The following is a 14,812-nucleotide window of genomic DNA, read 5'->3' on the forward strand; positions in this document are numbered from 1 at the left end:
GCTTTCACAGCTTGGATATTTTGTGAACATCTTCCATTACCATCCTGTTTTGCTATGCATTGCTTGAACTGGTGGACCAACAGGACCAGACTGCTTAATCTTTCCCCATTCTCAGCACTAACAATTGCGGTGGGTACATCCTTGGTGCTAAGACAGTGATTGATGAAAAAATAAATGGATTCAGGAAAAGAGTAGGGTCTCAGGTATATAATAGTGTTGAGGGATTATTTATATCAACCCAGAACATAAGTGCTTAGAATGTGAGACATGATTCATAAATCACGTAGAATGACTGAAAGACCTAACTCAAGCTCCATGGCTTTTGTGAAGCCTCTTCCTAAGAACACCAGTCCACACTGACCACTGTCTTTGTTCTCTCGATTTGCATTAGACCTTTATCTTTTTAATCATCCTAGTAGCAAATATTCTTTTCACTCTCTGTACTGTAAAATTGATCTCTTTTAAAATAAAATAGCATCGATTTTATGGATCTTTTCTCTTTAATTATATCCAACACTACACCAATGGACATATTACATAGCCTTCAGTCTTAATATGCCCAATTATAAGAAACTGAGGTCCAGAGAGGTTAAGTGATGTGTCTATGTACAGAAGGCTATGGAGTCAGAGAACTGTGTTCAACTCTGGTCTTATCATCTTTAGCTTTGTGATCATGGTAAGTTCCTTACCCTTTCTGAGTTCCAATTTTGTTATCTAGAAACAGAGATTATAATCCTTACTCTGATTAGAGTGTTGGGAGAACTAAATGTTATCAAATGTGTAAAGTACCTGGTTTGATGTAATCTCATTTGTTTATTTTTCCTTTTATTGCCTGTGTTTAGGATTATAAAAAGCTACTGCACAGCAAAAGAAATAATTAACAGAATGAAAAGACAACCTACAGAGTGGGAGAAAATATTCGCAAACTACATATCCAGCAAGGGATTAATATCCAGAATATACGAGGAACTCAAACAACTTAAGAATAAAAAAACCAAAAAAACAAATAACCTGATTTAAAAATGGGCAAAGGAGCTGAATAGGCATTTCTCAAAGGAAGATATACAAATGGCCAGCAGACACATGAAAAAATGCTCAACATCACTCAGCATCCAGGAAATGCAAATCAAAACCACACTGAGATATCATCTCACCCCAGTTAGACTAGCCATCATCAAAAAGACAGAGAATAACAAATGCTGGGAAGGATGCAGAGAAGGGGGAGCCCTCCTACACTGTTGGTGGGACTGTAAATTTGTGCAGCCATTATGGAAAACAGTGTGGAGATTCCTCAAACAACTACAGATAGATCTGCCATATGATCCAGCAATTCCACTGCTGAGTATATACCCAAAGGAATGGAAATCATCATGTCAATGGGATACCAGCACTCCCATGTTTATTGCAGCTCCATTTACAATAGCCAAAAGTTGGAACCAACCTAAATCTCCACTGTTAGATGACTGGATAAGGAATATATAACATATTTACACAATTGAATACTAGTCTGCCATAAAAAAGAATGAAATTCTGCCATTCACAGCAACATGGATGAACTTAGAGAAAATTATGTTAAGTGAAATAAGCCAGGCACAGATAGAGAAATACCATGTGTCCTTACTTATGAGTGAGAGCTAAAAAAATAAACTAATTAAAAAAGAAGGAGAGAAAGATACAACAATCACAATAATACCTTGAACTTTCAAAAGAAGAGAACAGAACTGAGGATACCAGAGGTGGGAAAGGGGAAGGAGGAGGGGAGATAAGGGAGGAATTGGTAAAATTACATTGTATAATGTTGAATATACTAACTGTCCTGATTTCAGCACCACATATCACACACAGGTATTGATATTCAACTATGTACCCCACAGATACGTATAGTTAACTACGTTTCAATAAGTAAGTAAATAAATAAATAAATAAAGCACCTGGTACACTACTTCATAAACCTAAGTTCCTTCACTTCAAGAAGCCAAGGAGACAAAAGAAAAAGAAAAAGAAAAAAAAACCAAAACAAAACAAAACAAAAAAAACACCTTTTCTCTAGTTTGAAAAACACTGGGGTTAATTTAAGTTTCAAAAGAAATGATCTTCCAGGACAAGTCTACTCATGTTGCCCCGAGTTGTTTGAAAGATCATCTGGCAGTTGCATCTGCACCATGCTGGTTTTATTTACACGTTTCAGATTGAACCAGGGAATGTGGTGATAACACAGTTTAGCAAACACAACATTACATCTGCTGCTGCTACCACACTGCCTAGGAAGAGTAACAGTTATTCATTCAGAAAGACAGAACTGCCGTCACATGTTCTTATATTTTCCCTTAACAATGAGGTTTCTGATTTATAGAATGACATGTGTAGTAAAAAGAACGATGGGCATTGGTATGATTAAATAAATTAGCAAGACAGTTGTGGCCTAAACACATAGTTTCATATTCCTATATTTGGGAAAAAATGGGATTTTACTTCTCATTACAAACTTGATGAAATGTGGAGGCATAAGTAAAATTCACATGATTTAGGGTCCACTTTTATGAGCAAGCAGGTAATAGAAGAAATGATAGCATGAAATTTGAATTCAGATTTCATAAGGTTTCTCTGTGGCACCCATTGTATGAAAAATATCAAACTCCAACTCTGTAACTTAAAAATGCATATATCATGAAGATGAATGCAAGATCACCATTTTTTATGGTCCATTTGTTTATAAAATGTCTAAAGAATTGAGTCTTTTGGCTAAGTTTTATATGCAGTTGAATTAAGAACAAATAATGTGTCTATTTTGTAACATAGCTGCTCTTTCTTTAAAAAGAAAATCAAAAAAATAAATCAGTAGATGAGTCTTTCCTTCCTCAATGCCCTGTTGCTTTCCCCGTCTTCAATGAGCACAGCACTGTAAGTGCATTAAACTAGCTTTGAGCCTCTGGGAAAGAATTAACACCATCAAAATGAATTTACAACCGAGAATTAATTATACAATCAGTATGTTACTTTAAATCTTTCCTGCATATTCCAATTTAGAAAAACTCTCATTTCTCTATTAATTACCTATACAAACCAGAGAGATATTTCTGAAAACTGATCGTGTCAGGAAAAATCCTTTTGAAATGCCTAAAAATTGAGCAGTATTTGTCAGGATGCACAAGATTTCCAAAAGAGATCAATGAACCATTTTTTATCTCAAGATCCTCTCAGTAGCTTCAGTCATCTAGACTAAAGATGCAAAAATATAACTTTAGATGTTGAACAGGAATAGGTTTGGTCTGTTTCATCCCACTGAATATTAAATGTCTGTAACTTGAAAACTTGAAGCATTATAAATGTTAGAAATAGACTGAACAGCATTTAGCATGAAAAAACCTTTCAGCATCTGTCATAACAAAGAACAAGAAGCAATATTTCTGATATATGAGATTAAAAATTATTCTTTGGCAATCCCAGCTTAATGCACTGGGAACCGTCATTAGGATTTTTTCCCGTGAGACGTTTTGTGGGTGTGCAGATGCGTGCACACATGCTCGTGCACACACACACACACAGAAATAACTCCACAGTGCATGCTATTAAAATAAGGGCAGGGATGTGTTCTCTTTATGGAGAGTACTTCATTCTCAAGTAGTTTTTTTGCTTTGGAAAATAAGTATAAAACAGTGTTAGGATTTTCAATCAACATTTCTAAGTGGTTTTAAACTGCTCTACCTGTTTATTGCATAAGGCATAGGTATTTACACACTGCACTGATATTTACCAGCATGTTTTTTTTTTTTTTGGCTTGCAACAGGAATCTCACCTGGTATCCAATGGTAGTGTTGAAAAAGTAAAAGGAATGGATAACAACACCAAAACGAAGACTCTCATGAAACACAACTGAAAAACTGGCAAGTTTAGAAAAAAAGTTATTTGGCTCTTAGACCCTGAGTAGACTGATTTCATTAAACATTCCTCTGAGCCAGCTGAGAGACTGCCATGCCACCACGAGGTAAAGAGGGCTAATGGTTTTCTAGACCTACATGCTGCTGCAGATAAACACACAACAAACCATACTTGCTGAGTTAGCTGTGGGCATCCTTCAGTTTTCTCCCAGCTGAGAGAGTAGAGAGGGTATAAAATAAAATATTTACGTGATCAAGCAATACAACAAGTAATTCTAATTACTGTAAGATTCGGTTCAAACAACACCTCCTTTTAGCCGCCCTGAGTCCTCTGGCATTCCTCCTCCACTGCCCAACATAGCATACAAACCTTAATGAAAGGAGCAATCACAGGGCAGTGTCATTTACCACTGTACGAGCACCTTGTTTGGGCCTGCAATCTCTGGACACATAGAGGCTCCGATACAGAGAAAATCAGTAAATGTTGCCAATAACAATGGAGAAATTGGACCAATAAGTTAATGACATCTTTCCTTCATAACAATGTGACATGGTCAAAAATAAACAATATTTAGGTCAGAAGATCTGTGTTTGAGCCTTGCTACTATCCGGGCTGAGAAATCTCAGACATATTAATTTCTCTTAACCTTGGTTTGTTCATTTATAGATGGCAAAAAAATAATATCAAATTTAATGTTTTGAGTGTTGAATGAGCTAAAGCATAAAAAAGCAGTCTGCACGTTGCAAACCATCTAAAAATATCCAAATCTTATAAAGCTAATTTTTTAAAACAATTCTTATTCAGAACTGTCTTGTTTTAGATTATAGGTTGAGCTTCCCTAATCTGAATATCTAAAATCTGAAATGCTCCAAAATCTAAAACATTTTGTGTGCCAACGTGATGCTCAAAAGGAAATGCTCATTGGAGCATTTTGGATTTCAGATTTCAGATTTGGGATGCACAAGTATACATGGGGATACAATGTGCAATGTGCATGCCTTGGTTAGCATGATGTAATAATTTTAGGCAACAAGAAATTAAGTACCTAGATGCAGTCTACAGACTACCAAAAAATCAGAGCCTCTGACTGTATTTCATCAGGCATTGCACTTTAGCTAATAGAAAGATAAATAGGTCATCTAATTTATAGTCTTGTATATTATATTTCACAGTATTTGAGAGTAACTGATACCAATTTCAATCCTTACAGTAGGAATCACAAAGATATACAAGTACGTGGAAAACTAGTGAGTCTGATAGTAAGTAGGAGGTTCTAAATAATGCTCCTAAATGCCAGGATAGATAAAATTTCTGGATCCTTTCTAAGAGCAGCGAAGCTAAAACATGTTTAAAAATGGAGGTTTGATTTTTATAAAGAACATTTGAGCAAGTTGAATGTCAGAGAAAGGACTACAGGATAGGGTAGGCAACTCCTTCTCCTTCAAAACATGCAAAAACTGATCACTAAGAATTGGCTGGAATCCACTTTACTATTGAAGTCTTGACAGTAAGAAGGTATGGTAGAAATGTGAGCAATTAAACCGCTTCATCACTAAAAACCATATTAAATCAAATTAAGAAGAGTTAAATAAGAATGACCATTTACTTTATCCCCCTGATAATTATCCATAAGCAGTTCACCCACAATATGCATTATATATAGGTTGTAGGAAGGTACTTTAAAAAGTTTGTAGAAAAGTGAAATTAAAAGATAATACAGATCCTTTCAAGAACATTTTAAAGACCCCTCACACATGCGCTGAAAGGGTATATGTGACCGCGTGCATGCAACGATTGTCAACCCTTCAAAGATATTCTCTGGCTTTTTATTTTCTTGAAAATACCCCACTTTATTATCTTTAAGTATCACTGCTTATGCTACAGCTTTAAAAAAATTACCAATGAAGCCAATTTACTGTGTTCTGGACATTCTTTAGAAGGCACAAAAGAATCATTAGCAAAACTACTCTCACTAATATTGGATTGGGAGATTTCCCCCATAAACAAGTCTTCCCTGGTTAGGATCCCACAGATCATCTTCTCTCTCTCTGGAACAAGGAAACACAGGGAAAGAGGCATGATGGACCTAACCACCTCATTCAAAGGACTTTGCAGGTTAATTCACAGTGAGAACTCCTTCTCAATACATACACCATGTGCTTCTCCCTGAGTAATGATGAGGGGACTAATCAGTTCGGAGTACTGAAAATCATATTATGCACTGAAAATTGATGTCTTAAAATGTACTTAAATTTTAATGATGCCATCCTAATTTGTGAAAATAGGATATAGATATAACACTCATTGGCATCCTTTCATTACAAAACGTTCTTCAATCAATCAATAAAAATGTATTAGATGATTCTTATTTTCTTAAAGGAAAACATCCATATCTGTTTTTCATCCATAACTGAGATAAAAGTATGATTTACTTTTTTTCATATACACTGTCAGGCAACTGACCTCACTGATGATCCTAAAAGAACAGATCATTCAAATCCTATTTCTGACAGCCTAGTCAGCCTCGTTATAAACATTCCAACCCACAATGCAAGCATCAGAGTACAGCAATAAGCAGGGGTTTTTTTTTCTTTTATTACATGCCCTTATGATTCCTTCTTCCTGATGTTAATAGTAAATGCTGAAATATTCTATGTAAGTGATTGTTGGGCTGGAAAAAGAAAGAAACTTTAATGCAAGCATTTATACCTTCAGCAATGAAAACAAGATATTATTGTCTTGCGTGACCTTTCCTAAGCATGGGATACAGCACTTTACACAATAGTTTCTTGGTTCATGCTTCAATTACTGACCTTTACTGTGTAGGAAATTAATGCAATTTTCATTGTAATCCATCCGTACAAATAAGGTCCACACGGAAGGATTCCACATATGGAATCTAATACAAATAGGAAATGTCAACTGATTGCTGTTGGCTGAACTTAGCCATTATCTGTTTGTTCTGGGGTCCCTAGCAAACTATACTTGTAACAAGAAATTTCTTACATGAGCCATCTGGTATGAGAAAGAAGGATTTCCTCTCTTTAAAGTTTAGCCTGTACATTTTGCTTCCTACAAGCCAAAAAAGACTAGTTACCTGAAAGTTCAAAAGTCCACAAAAGAAAAGAAGGCACATTGTGGAGTCTAATCCAGTTTCTAATGCAGGTTACTACCAGGTACTTTTCACAATGGGAAGGAGCAAGAGGCTACACTGATGTCATTTAATAGCATTCCCTGTTCCAGACAATAAAAGTATCAGACCGTGTCCTGGTCTGTGCATTGGAGACAGGCAGAATACTAGGACGCATCGATCTCCTGAGGGAGCTGTGCCAATGCGCCCGGCACACTTTCATCTCCCACAGTCGTCTGTGATGGTATTTTCTGGGAAGAGGAGCTGGCAATTAAGGAGTGTCACTTGCAAGATGGATAGCTTGGGTAGAAAGGAGTTTCTCTCCTCTTCTGGTTTGGAGCATGATGGCCATGTGTTTATAATTTGTAAACAGTTTGTCTCTCTCTGGGTGTGTTACAATTCCCAGAAGCGTGTTCTGTCGTGTCTAACATGCACCAGAAGCCAGAAGGGCTCAGCGGGTAAGACTTTCCATACAGCACACTATGGTGGGAAGTGCCCCAGTGATTTTTTTTGTCCAGGTCTATGATGAGCACATCTCGTGGTGTGGCTGCTGCACATGGAAAAAAACTGATGTGTTGTAATACATACGTGAATGTGCACTCAAGACCTCTTCAAGTTGAAAATCCCTCTCATTTATAAATCTCTTACAAATGGGAGAGTGAAAAGATATGGACAAAGGCTGAAAAGTCTGCTGGTCTCCACTAACAATAGAAGGGTTGTGTGAAGCAGAAGAGGTATAAGTAGAAGCCAAAATTTCATTTTAGATTTATTCCTCCAGAAGATTTCATAGAAATATAAAATTGAGGAAGCAAAACTATTATGGTTTTGCTGTGGCTATCAAAAGGCCCTATTGAAATACTATAATAAAAACATATCAAGAATGAACTTGCCTTGGGGGAAATGAGGAGAACCCTAGTATCAACCCCCTCAGCATGAGATAGGTGTGTAGGGCTGACACAGCAGAGGTGTGTAGGGCCAAAGCGGTATAAATGCAAGAGCCCCTAGGCTCAACCCTGCATATGCTGCTATTCCAACTCTCCTCAGTCATCCTTGCCCAGCAAGGATTGGAGCACAGCCCAGATGGTTCTATCTACAGACCCACAGGCAGCTCTTAAGTTGCCTCGGTGGTAGACTAAACCTTGAACACCACTGGTCCAGACTTTATGGCCTGAGTTTGTTGCCTGCCAGTCACTGAACACCACTTTTTCATTCATTGCTTTCTTGCTGGATGCTCTCCATTATCAGATGGGCCAAATTATCATTAAAGGGTGGATGGGGTCCTTTTCTATGTCCTCTTCCTCTTCAATGGCTCATTTAACAGGCTTGGCCAAACAGAAAGAAATCTTCCTCACTTTTAAACCTTGGTTTATAGAACTTTAGAATTTTGCCTAGTGTGATATTGTGATATAATAAGAAATATGTATTTGGTTTTTGTCCCTGGTTCTTGGCAGAGAACTCCTAAAACTCTTGAAATTTCCTAACTAATAAGAGCAATAAAAGTATCTTTTGTTTAATATATGTTTTTGTCCTCAGTTCCTGAAATCACTCCAGAGCTAAAAAGGTGAAAGGAACACCTTTTTCAATTCATAACAAGCTCTGTTCAACCACACCTGAGTTTAGTTTATGTTAACAAGATGATTTTGGAAAGCCCCTCAGGATGGGAGGCTGGTTACCAGGGGAACCAACCATATGATTAGATTGTTGGAACATTTGGGGCCCATTCCCCTCCCCTGACACTGACCTCCAAAGAGGGGAGAGGGATTGGAAATGGACTTAATCACTAAGGCCCAATGATTTAGTCAATCATGCCTCTGTAATGAAGCCTCCATGAGAACAGCACAACAACAAAACAGAAAACAGTGTTTGAGAAGCTTCTGGGTTGGTGGCACATGGAGGTGCTGGGAGGGTGACAGGCCTGGAGAGGACATGAAAGCTCCACACCCCTCCCACATACCTTTTCTTGTGCATCTCTTCCACTTAGCTGTTTCTGAATTCTATCCTTTGTAATAAACCCATAAATGTAAGCAAATGTTTCCTTGAGTTTTGCGAGCCATTTTAGCAAATTATTGAACCCAAGGATAGTGTTATTGGAGCCTCCAGTCTATAGCTGGTCAGTCAGAAGAACAAGAGGCCTCGATTTGCAACTGGCACCTCATATAGGTTTCAAATAACTTCATTAACACTTGTGAGTTTCTTTGGTAAAACATCCTATCATGTGCTCTAGTTTGGCTATGGCTATTAATATTTAATGAGTTTATTACTCAGAAACCACTAACATCAATTCACCAAGAAGAAAGTTGCATCTGTGTGACTTCTATTCTGAAAAAGGTTGATCCCCTTTTAAAAAATATTATACTTTATTTTATTATTTTGCTATTAATGATCATCTTAGCACAACAAATAAGACTTACTTCGTAATCCACCCCATTTGCTTCAAATGGGCAAAACCATCTGGCCCACTCAATTAATATTAAGGTTCTGTGTGTCACGGAGCCAGTGTCTTTGAATGAATTTCTATTTTGTGGGTGTTTATATTGGATACTTACTCTTAAGTCTCCCCTTCCACCCCTTCCTATCTTACGAGCCTCCCACCCACCGGAATCACTAGCCCCTCGACCTGCAGGTTTCAGGGCACTATAAGTCCATTACGTTGGTAGCACCTCATTTGGCACTTCGTTTTTTTCATTTTATTCCAGAAGGTTCGTCTGAAAGCATAATGACAACAAAAGCAGCAGATTTGAGAGATTCTCCCAGGAGGAGAAAAAGGACAGATGTACACAGACATATAGCTGAAAACACTGCCAGCAACAGCTGGGAAAGTGACAGGCTTGGAAGTGGGTGACCACCCCGCAGAGTGCACACGTGAACCTGAGGCAATGGCAGATTCACTGGACTGACTCGGGACTTCCTAGGCTACCTTTTATCTATAAAGGGCAAGGCTAATCTTGTGTCCAATCAAAGGGCTCCCATAGGTATGCTTTTTATAACATTTCAGATATTCCTTATATTTTACCTCTTCCGATCTCATTTAAAAAAAAAATCTTAAAAAGGGTTATCTTTTTAAAAAAATTACAATATCACTATACCAGGCACTCTATACTACTAAAAAAAAAAAAAAAGTTAGAGAGATTCAGTCTGGAAGAGCGCTATCTGCTGCCAACATTAATGTCCCTTTTTCTGCTCTTTCTCAAGCATACTCACCTTGTCATCTTCGTCCTCCTCGTCATCCATGTCTATGCTGTCCTGAAAGAAAATCCCACAATCTGTTGTTAACACATCAGCTGAAAATTACCAAGTGCAAATTAAACTCATAGCCAGTTTCAAGTTTTTCTACAGAATTTAAGCATTAGTATTTTTAAAATCCATTATAACCTCTTGAAAAATAACACTTTTTCAAGTTCAGAGACACGGTGGCAAAGACTATAAACAATATGCATAATCTACATAAAAGTGTTAACCATAAATAAAGCTATCAGGCCAGTGCCCTGATATATAAATGCAGGTGCCCAGCTTTATAAATGCAGTGCCTGTTGTACCTTCTGTAAACAGTTCTGTTCTTACTCTGACAAATGAACCACTGCGACGTGAAGGCTGAGAATACCACACTCCGACTGTGCTAGACTCATTGCTACAATGACTGCTTTCTCCCTTTGGGGCCGTTACTGAAACATTACTCTGTAGAAAATGCATTAGTCTGAACATAATCAATTTTAAGAGTGAGTTACAGGTTTCTATGTGGTATTCTTATTTTGCTTGGGCTTCGGGGTTGGGAGGGGCAGGTGAGGAAAGGAAATTCCACCTGCTGATCTGAATTTAAGGGTGCCTGGCTTTAGTTCACATGCTGTGGCACCAGGTGTGCTGCTAATAGGCTTGTTCAGGTTAGTTTAGAAATCTAGGCTATTTAATAGGCAAGTTTTAATCATATCACTGCAATGTTTAAAAACCAACACGTGTTGGTACATAGTCAATATATTTTGGAAAGATTGCTCAGTATTAGAAAACCAGGGTCTATCTGCAGTTTGAACACTTATCTTTCTGCTTAACCTTGCAAAGGTCAGGCATGCAGTTTAGACGTCATTGTTCTAACAGCAAGAAGAATTGTCAATACCATGCTCTTGAATGGGAGAATTCTGAAGAATCCAGAGAGTATTCTGCCATATGCCGTAAAACCACTGAGCAGTCATCAAGAAGTTTCTACAGGGCTGCAACAGCCTTACCTCCCAGAATCCTGGTGAGATTCAACTAGCAGTGTGTGTGTGACACTTATTGATCCTCTCGGAAACTAACCTATTCACCACTGGCCCCATGAAAGCCAATGGATAAATGGGAATGTAATGAATCTGGGTTATGGGAGAGAAAACACTGAAATTAGAGGTTAGAAGTCTCCAGCTTATGACATAGTTCCAGCACTTTTTTGCTCTGTGACTTTGGGCAAATCACTCTGCTGCTATGAGCCTTAGTTTCATCTAGCGTAATGTGAAAGTAGTTTTTGCCTCCTTCACAGCTGTGTTAGCAAGATTAAATTAGGTAATGACTTTGAGTATGTTTTGTAAATTAAAAAGGCTTTATTCACGCACATACACATTTATATTCATATACATACAAGTATATTTATGTAAACGCACACACACATGTATATGTACATGCACACACATACACAGGGTACCCAAAGGCACATATGAGGGTGCTTCAAAAAGTTCGTGGAAAAATGGAATTAAAAGATATGAATCTTTCTATAAAATTTTTGATGTATCCTTGTATACATACACTGTAAACACATATATACTGGGCAAAATAAAATCTGATTAAACATTGTAAAAATGTTAGTTGACACTATTTGTTATTACAGTTATTTCTTTGTAAAAATTCTCTTCATCTGTACCTCTGTGAAACCCAGTCCTTAGTAGAACTAAACTTTGAAACCATTTATTTATGAGTTAGTTCTATTACCTTATTGGTCCATGTCCATGCCTATTGTATTAAATAATCAAAATCAAACATAACAGAATTTTGAAATTGACTGAAGTTTTACCTCTTACCACAGCACTTATTTCTCTCACCTTTCCTCCATCCTAAATACAGCAAGAAACATCACTATTTCAAAGATGATTTTTTTTTAAATGAGCACATAAAGGGAAAATAGGTGATGACAGTCAACATTTGATTCTTGGGGAGCCCAGTGTGAAGGTGATGTTTTTAGAAAGGAAATTGCTGTTAAGCCTCAAAACTTTAGCTTTGTTTTTAAAAACTTGATTCTTGAATCTCGAATGCCAAGATTACACCATAAAGCAAGCCTATAAATAGAAGTTCCTACCTACCCAGAGCAGAAAAGTATTCTATGGGCTGGGATGAGGGGGTAGGGGAAGGAGAGGGTGAGAGGAAAGAAAAACAGATGCTGAGGGATGTGTTTGAAAAGTGGCCTTGCTGGTGCTTCCTTCAATATAACTGGGAGTTTCAGAATTCCATGTTGGAACCTGAAAATAGAGGGGTCTAAGCTCACCCACTCTCTGATTGCCCTGGGAGTTGGCAAGTCTCCAAAAATCTCCTAAGCCTTCAGGCCAGAGGAGAACATTGCACAGGATGCCTATGTAGAAGGGACTGAGTCAGCCCTCAGGAGTGATGTGCATGCCCTCCAGTGGCTCGGAGCCACTCTAGACGTCGAGAGGTTATTCGCAGGAACCTTACAGAGAACCAGATGGGCACACAGATATGTGCTGCTGGCATGGAAATGATCACCAAGAACCAGTGGACTCTCCTCATGCCAGAAGTTTAGGCCAAGACTCAGAGACACAAGCTGCCACAGAAGGAAGACTCCAGATTACACCTGATAAAAGACCTCTCCTGCAAAATGGTTGTACCTGCAGGGCTGCTCTTCATGTCTCAAATGAAATGCAGTGGTTGTTTATTGCAGTTAACACATTTTCCTCCAATCTTTGCTTACCTGTGTGTCCTGCAGACTGCTGACTTTGCCTTTCATGGGTCTGATGAAATTGTAGACAAAGAGCAGCAATAATGCCAGGGGGATCATGTACAGTTCAAAATTCCAGACTGTGACCAAAAATACCTGATTGGAAGACAAATAAGACCATATTACTGATGAAACAGTACGGGAGCAATCTTAAATTGACACTCATTGACTTAAGGAGATTAAACCTGAGACTCTATAGTAGCTTTTAGCAACAGTTCCAAAAGGTGAGTTAATCACATGCAATTATTAACTCAATTTTAGAACCGGTTGCAGAATGAGGAACAGTATAGAGTTGGCCAGTTGCACTCTGGAATTGACCCATACAGTAGCCTTTACTTCGAAACCCCACTATACTAACAACTCTAGTCAGTTTTTTGTCCCTGGAGTTTAGTGCTCCACAATTTAGAGAAAGCAGTATGGAAAAATCCAAGGTCACAAAGAGGCAGGCCATAGGGCCAATTTGGCCAACAGTGATGTGTATTTGAACTCAAGAAAGAGATTACTTTTTAAGTTGGCTGCCAATGTTTAAAAATCCAAATATTTCAGGAAAAAACAAAAACCTTTAGATTTCCAAACTCTTTAAAAATCTTAAAATCTACCAATTTTGAGATGGTAGTGCCACAAGAAAATGATCAGCCAGCACTGTCTACGTCAGACAAGGTATGCGCTTACCCGCACTGTCTAGCAACCTCTGAAAATTGCAACCCCTGTTGTAGGACAGTGTGTGCTCAGGGTTTGAGTCCCAGTGCCTGTGTTATGATGGTTGCTGGAAACATGAATGCAAATCAAACACCTCCACGGAACACACTAATTAGGATAAATAAGATAAGAACAGCTGATCGTTATAATGTGAGGTAGGAGTGAAATCTTGGGCAAATTACTTCAAAATTGAGCCTCACTTTCTTTTGGAACTCACAGGTAGTCTAGAAGATGAAATAAGGTAATTCGTAGTTATCAGCTGTCAGCTTGAAAGCACTCAAAAAAGTCACTGTTGTACCTATCAACTTAGAAGAGGCAAATTACTGCATCTTACTGAGTCTTCCTTTTCAAAAGCAATATTGTTTTACTGCTAAAAACTTCTTTAACATTTAAAATTTTTTTAAATTTTTCTTTCAGTTTTAAAATTTACTTGTACATATCTTTGGGGTACAGTGTGTTTCAATACATGCACATACTGCACAGTGATTTACTTGGGAAAGATGGCATAGTTTTGTAATCATTAGTCCACCACTTCTCCTTCCCCCTGCCCATTATATTTTTCAAAATGGTCATTATTTGCATATAAAAGCTAATAATTTATATATATTAGTGTTTAAAATGAGCAACCTTACTGAATATTCTTTATTATTTCAAATAGCTTTTTATTTCATTCTTCTGGGATTTCTAAGAGTATAGTCACGTAATCTACAAATAAGGTATCTCTTCTGTTTCTTCTTTTCTAGTATTTGTAACAGTTTTTTCTTGCTTAATTTCACTACTCCTACAAAACGATGGTAAATAAAACTTTTGAGAGGAATATTATTATCTCATTCCTGACTTTAATGAAAAGGCTTCTAAGTATTCCCTTTTTCTAGCATTAAGCATGACATTGCCTTTCAGTTTGAGCTATATAAATCATATCACATAAAGAATACACACACATATGAGCCAGTTTTTACTATTACAAAACTCACCTACAGGTGTTTATTATTCATAATATATTTCAAGTATTTTATAAATATTCTTTTGTATCTGCTCCAAACTTAACAAAATCATTTTTTAAATTTCAAGAACATGTCCATCTATTCCAACAAGAATTTATTTAATTATTACACTTTTTAAATCAGGAATGAATG

General features: G+C 37.5%; 1 protein-coding gene across 1 annotated transcript in view; it reads right to left on the minus strand.

The window, feature by feature from the left end:
* Positions 1–13,067, minus strand: part of LOC103604778 (multiple C2 and transmembrane domain-containing protein 2-like) — a 39,926-nt gene extending 26,859 nt beyond the window's left edge. Inside the window, exons 1-2 of the mRNA XM_008589348.1 lie at positions 12,951–13,067; positions 10,211–10,252 (exon numbers count right to left, since the gene is read on the minus strand). Of these exons, the coding sequence (XP_008587570.1) occupies positions 10,211–10,252; positions 12,951–13,037 (129 nt within the window). The 5' untranslated portion in view covers positions 13,038–13,067. The remainder of the gene's footprint in view (positions 1–10,210; positions 10,253–12,950) is intronic.
* Positions 13,068–14,812: the final 1,745 nt, after the last annotated feature.

The sequence above is a fragment of the Galeopterus variegatus genome, unplaced genomic scaffold (genome assembly GCF_000696425.1).
Source record: "Galeopterus variegatus unplaced genomic scaffold, G_variegatus-3.0.2 Scaffold5388, whole genome shotgun sequence".
Classification (NCBI taxonomy): domain Eukaryota; kingdom Metazoa; phylum Chordata; class Mammalia; order Dermoptera; family Cynocephalidae; genus Galeopterus; species Galeopterus variegatus.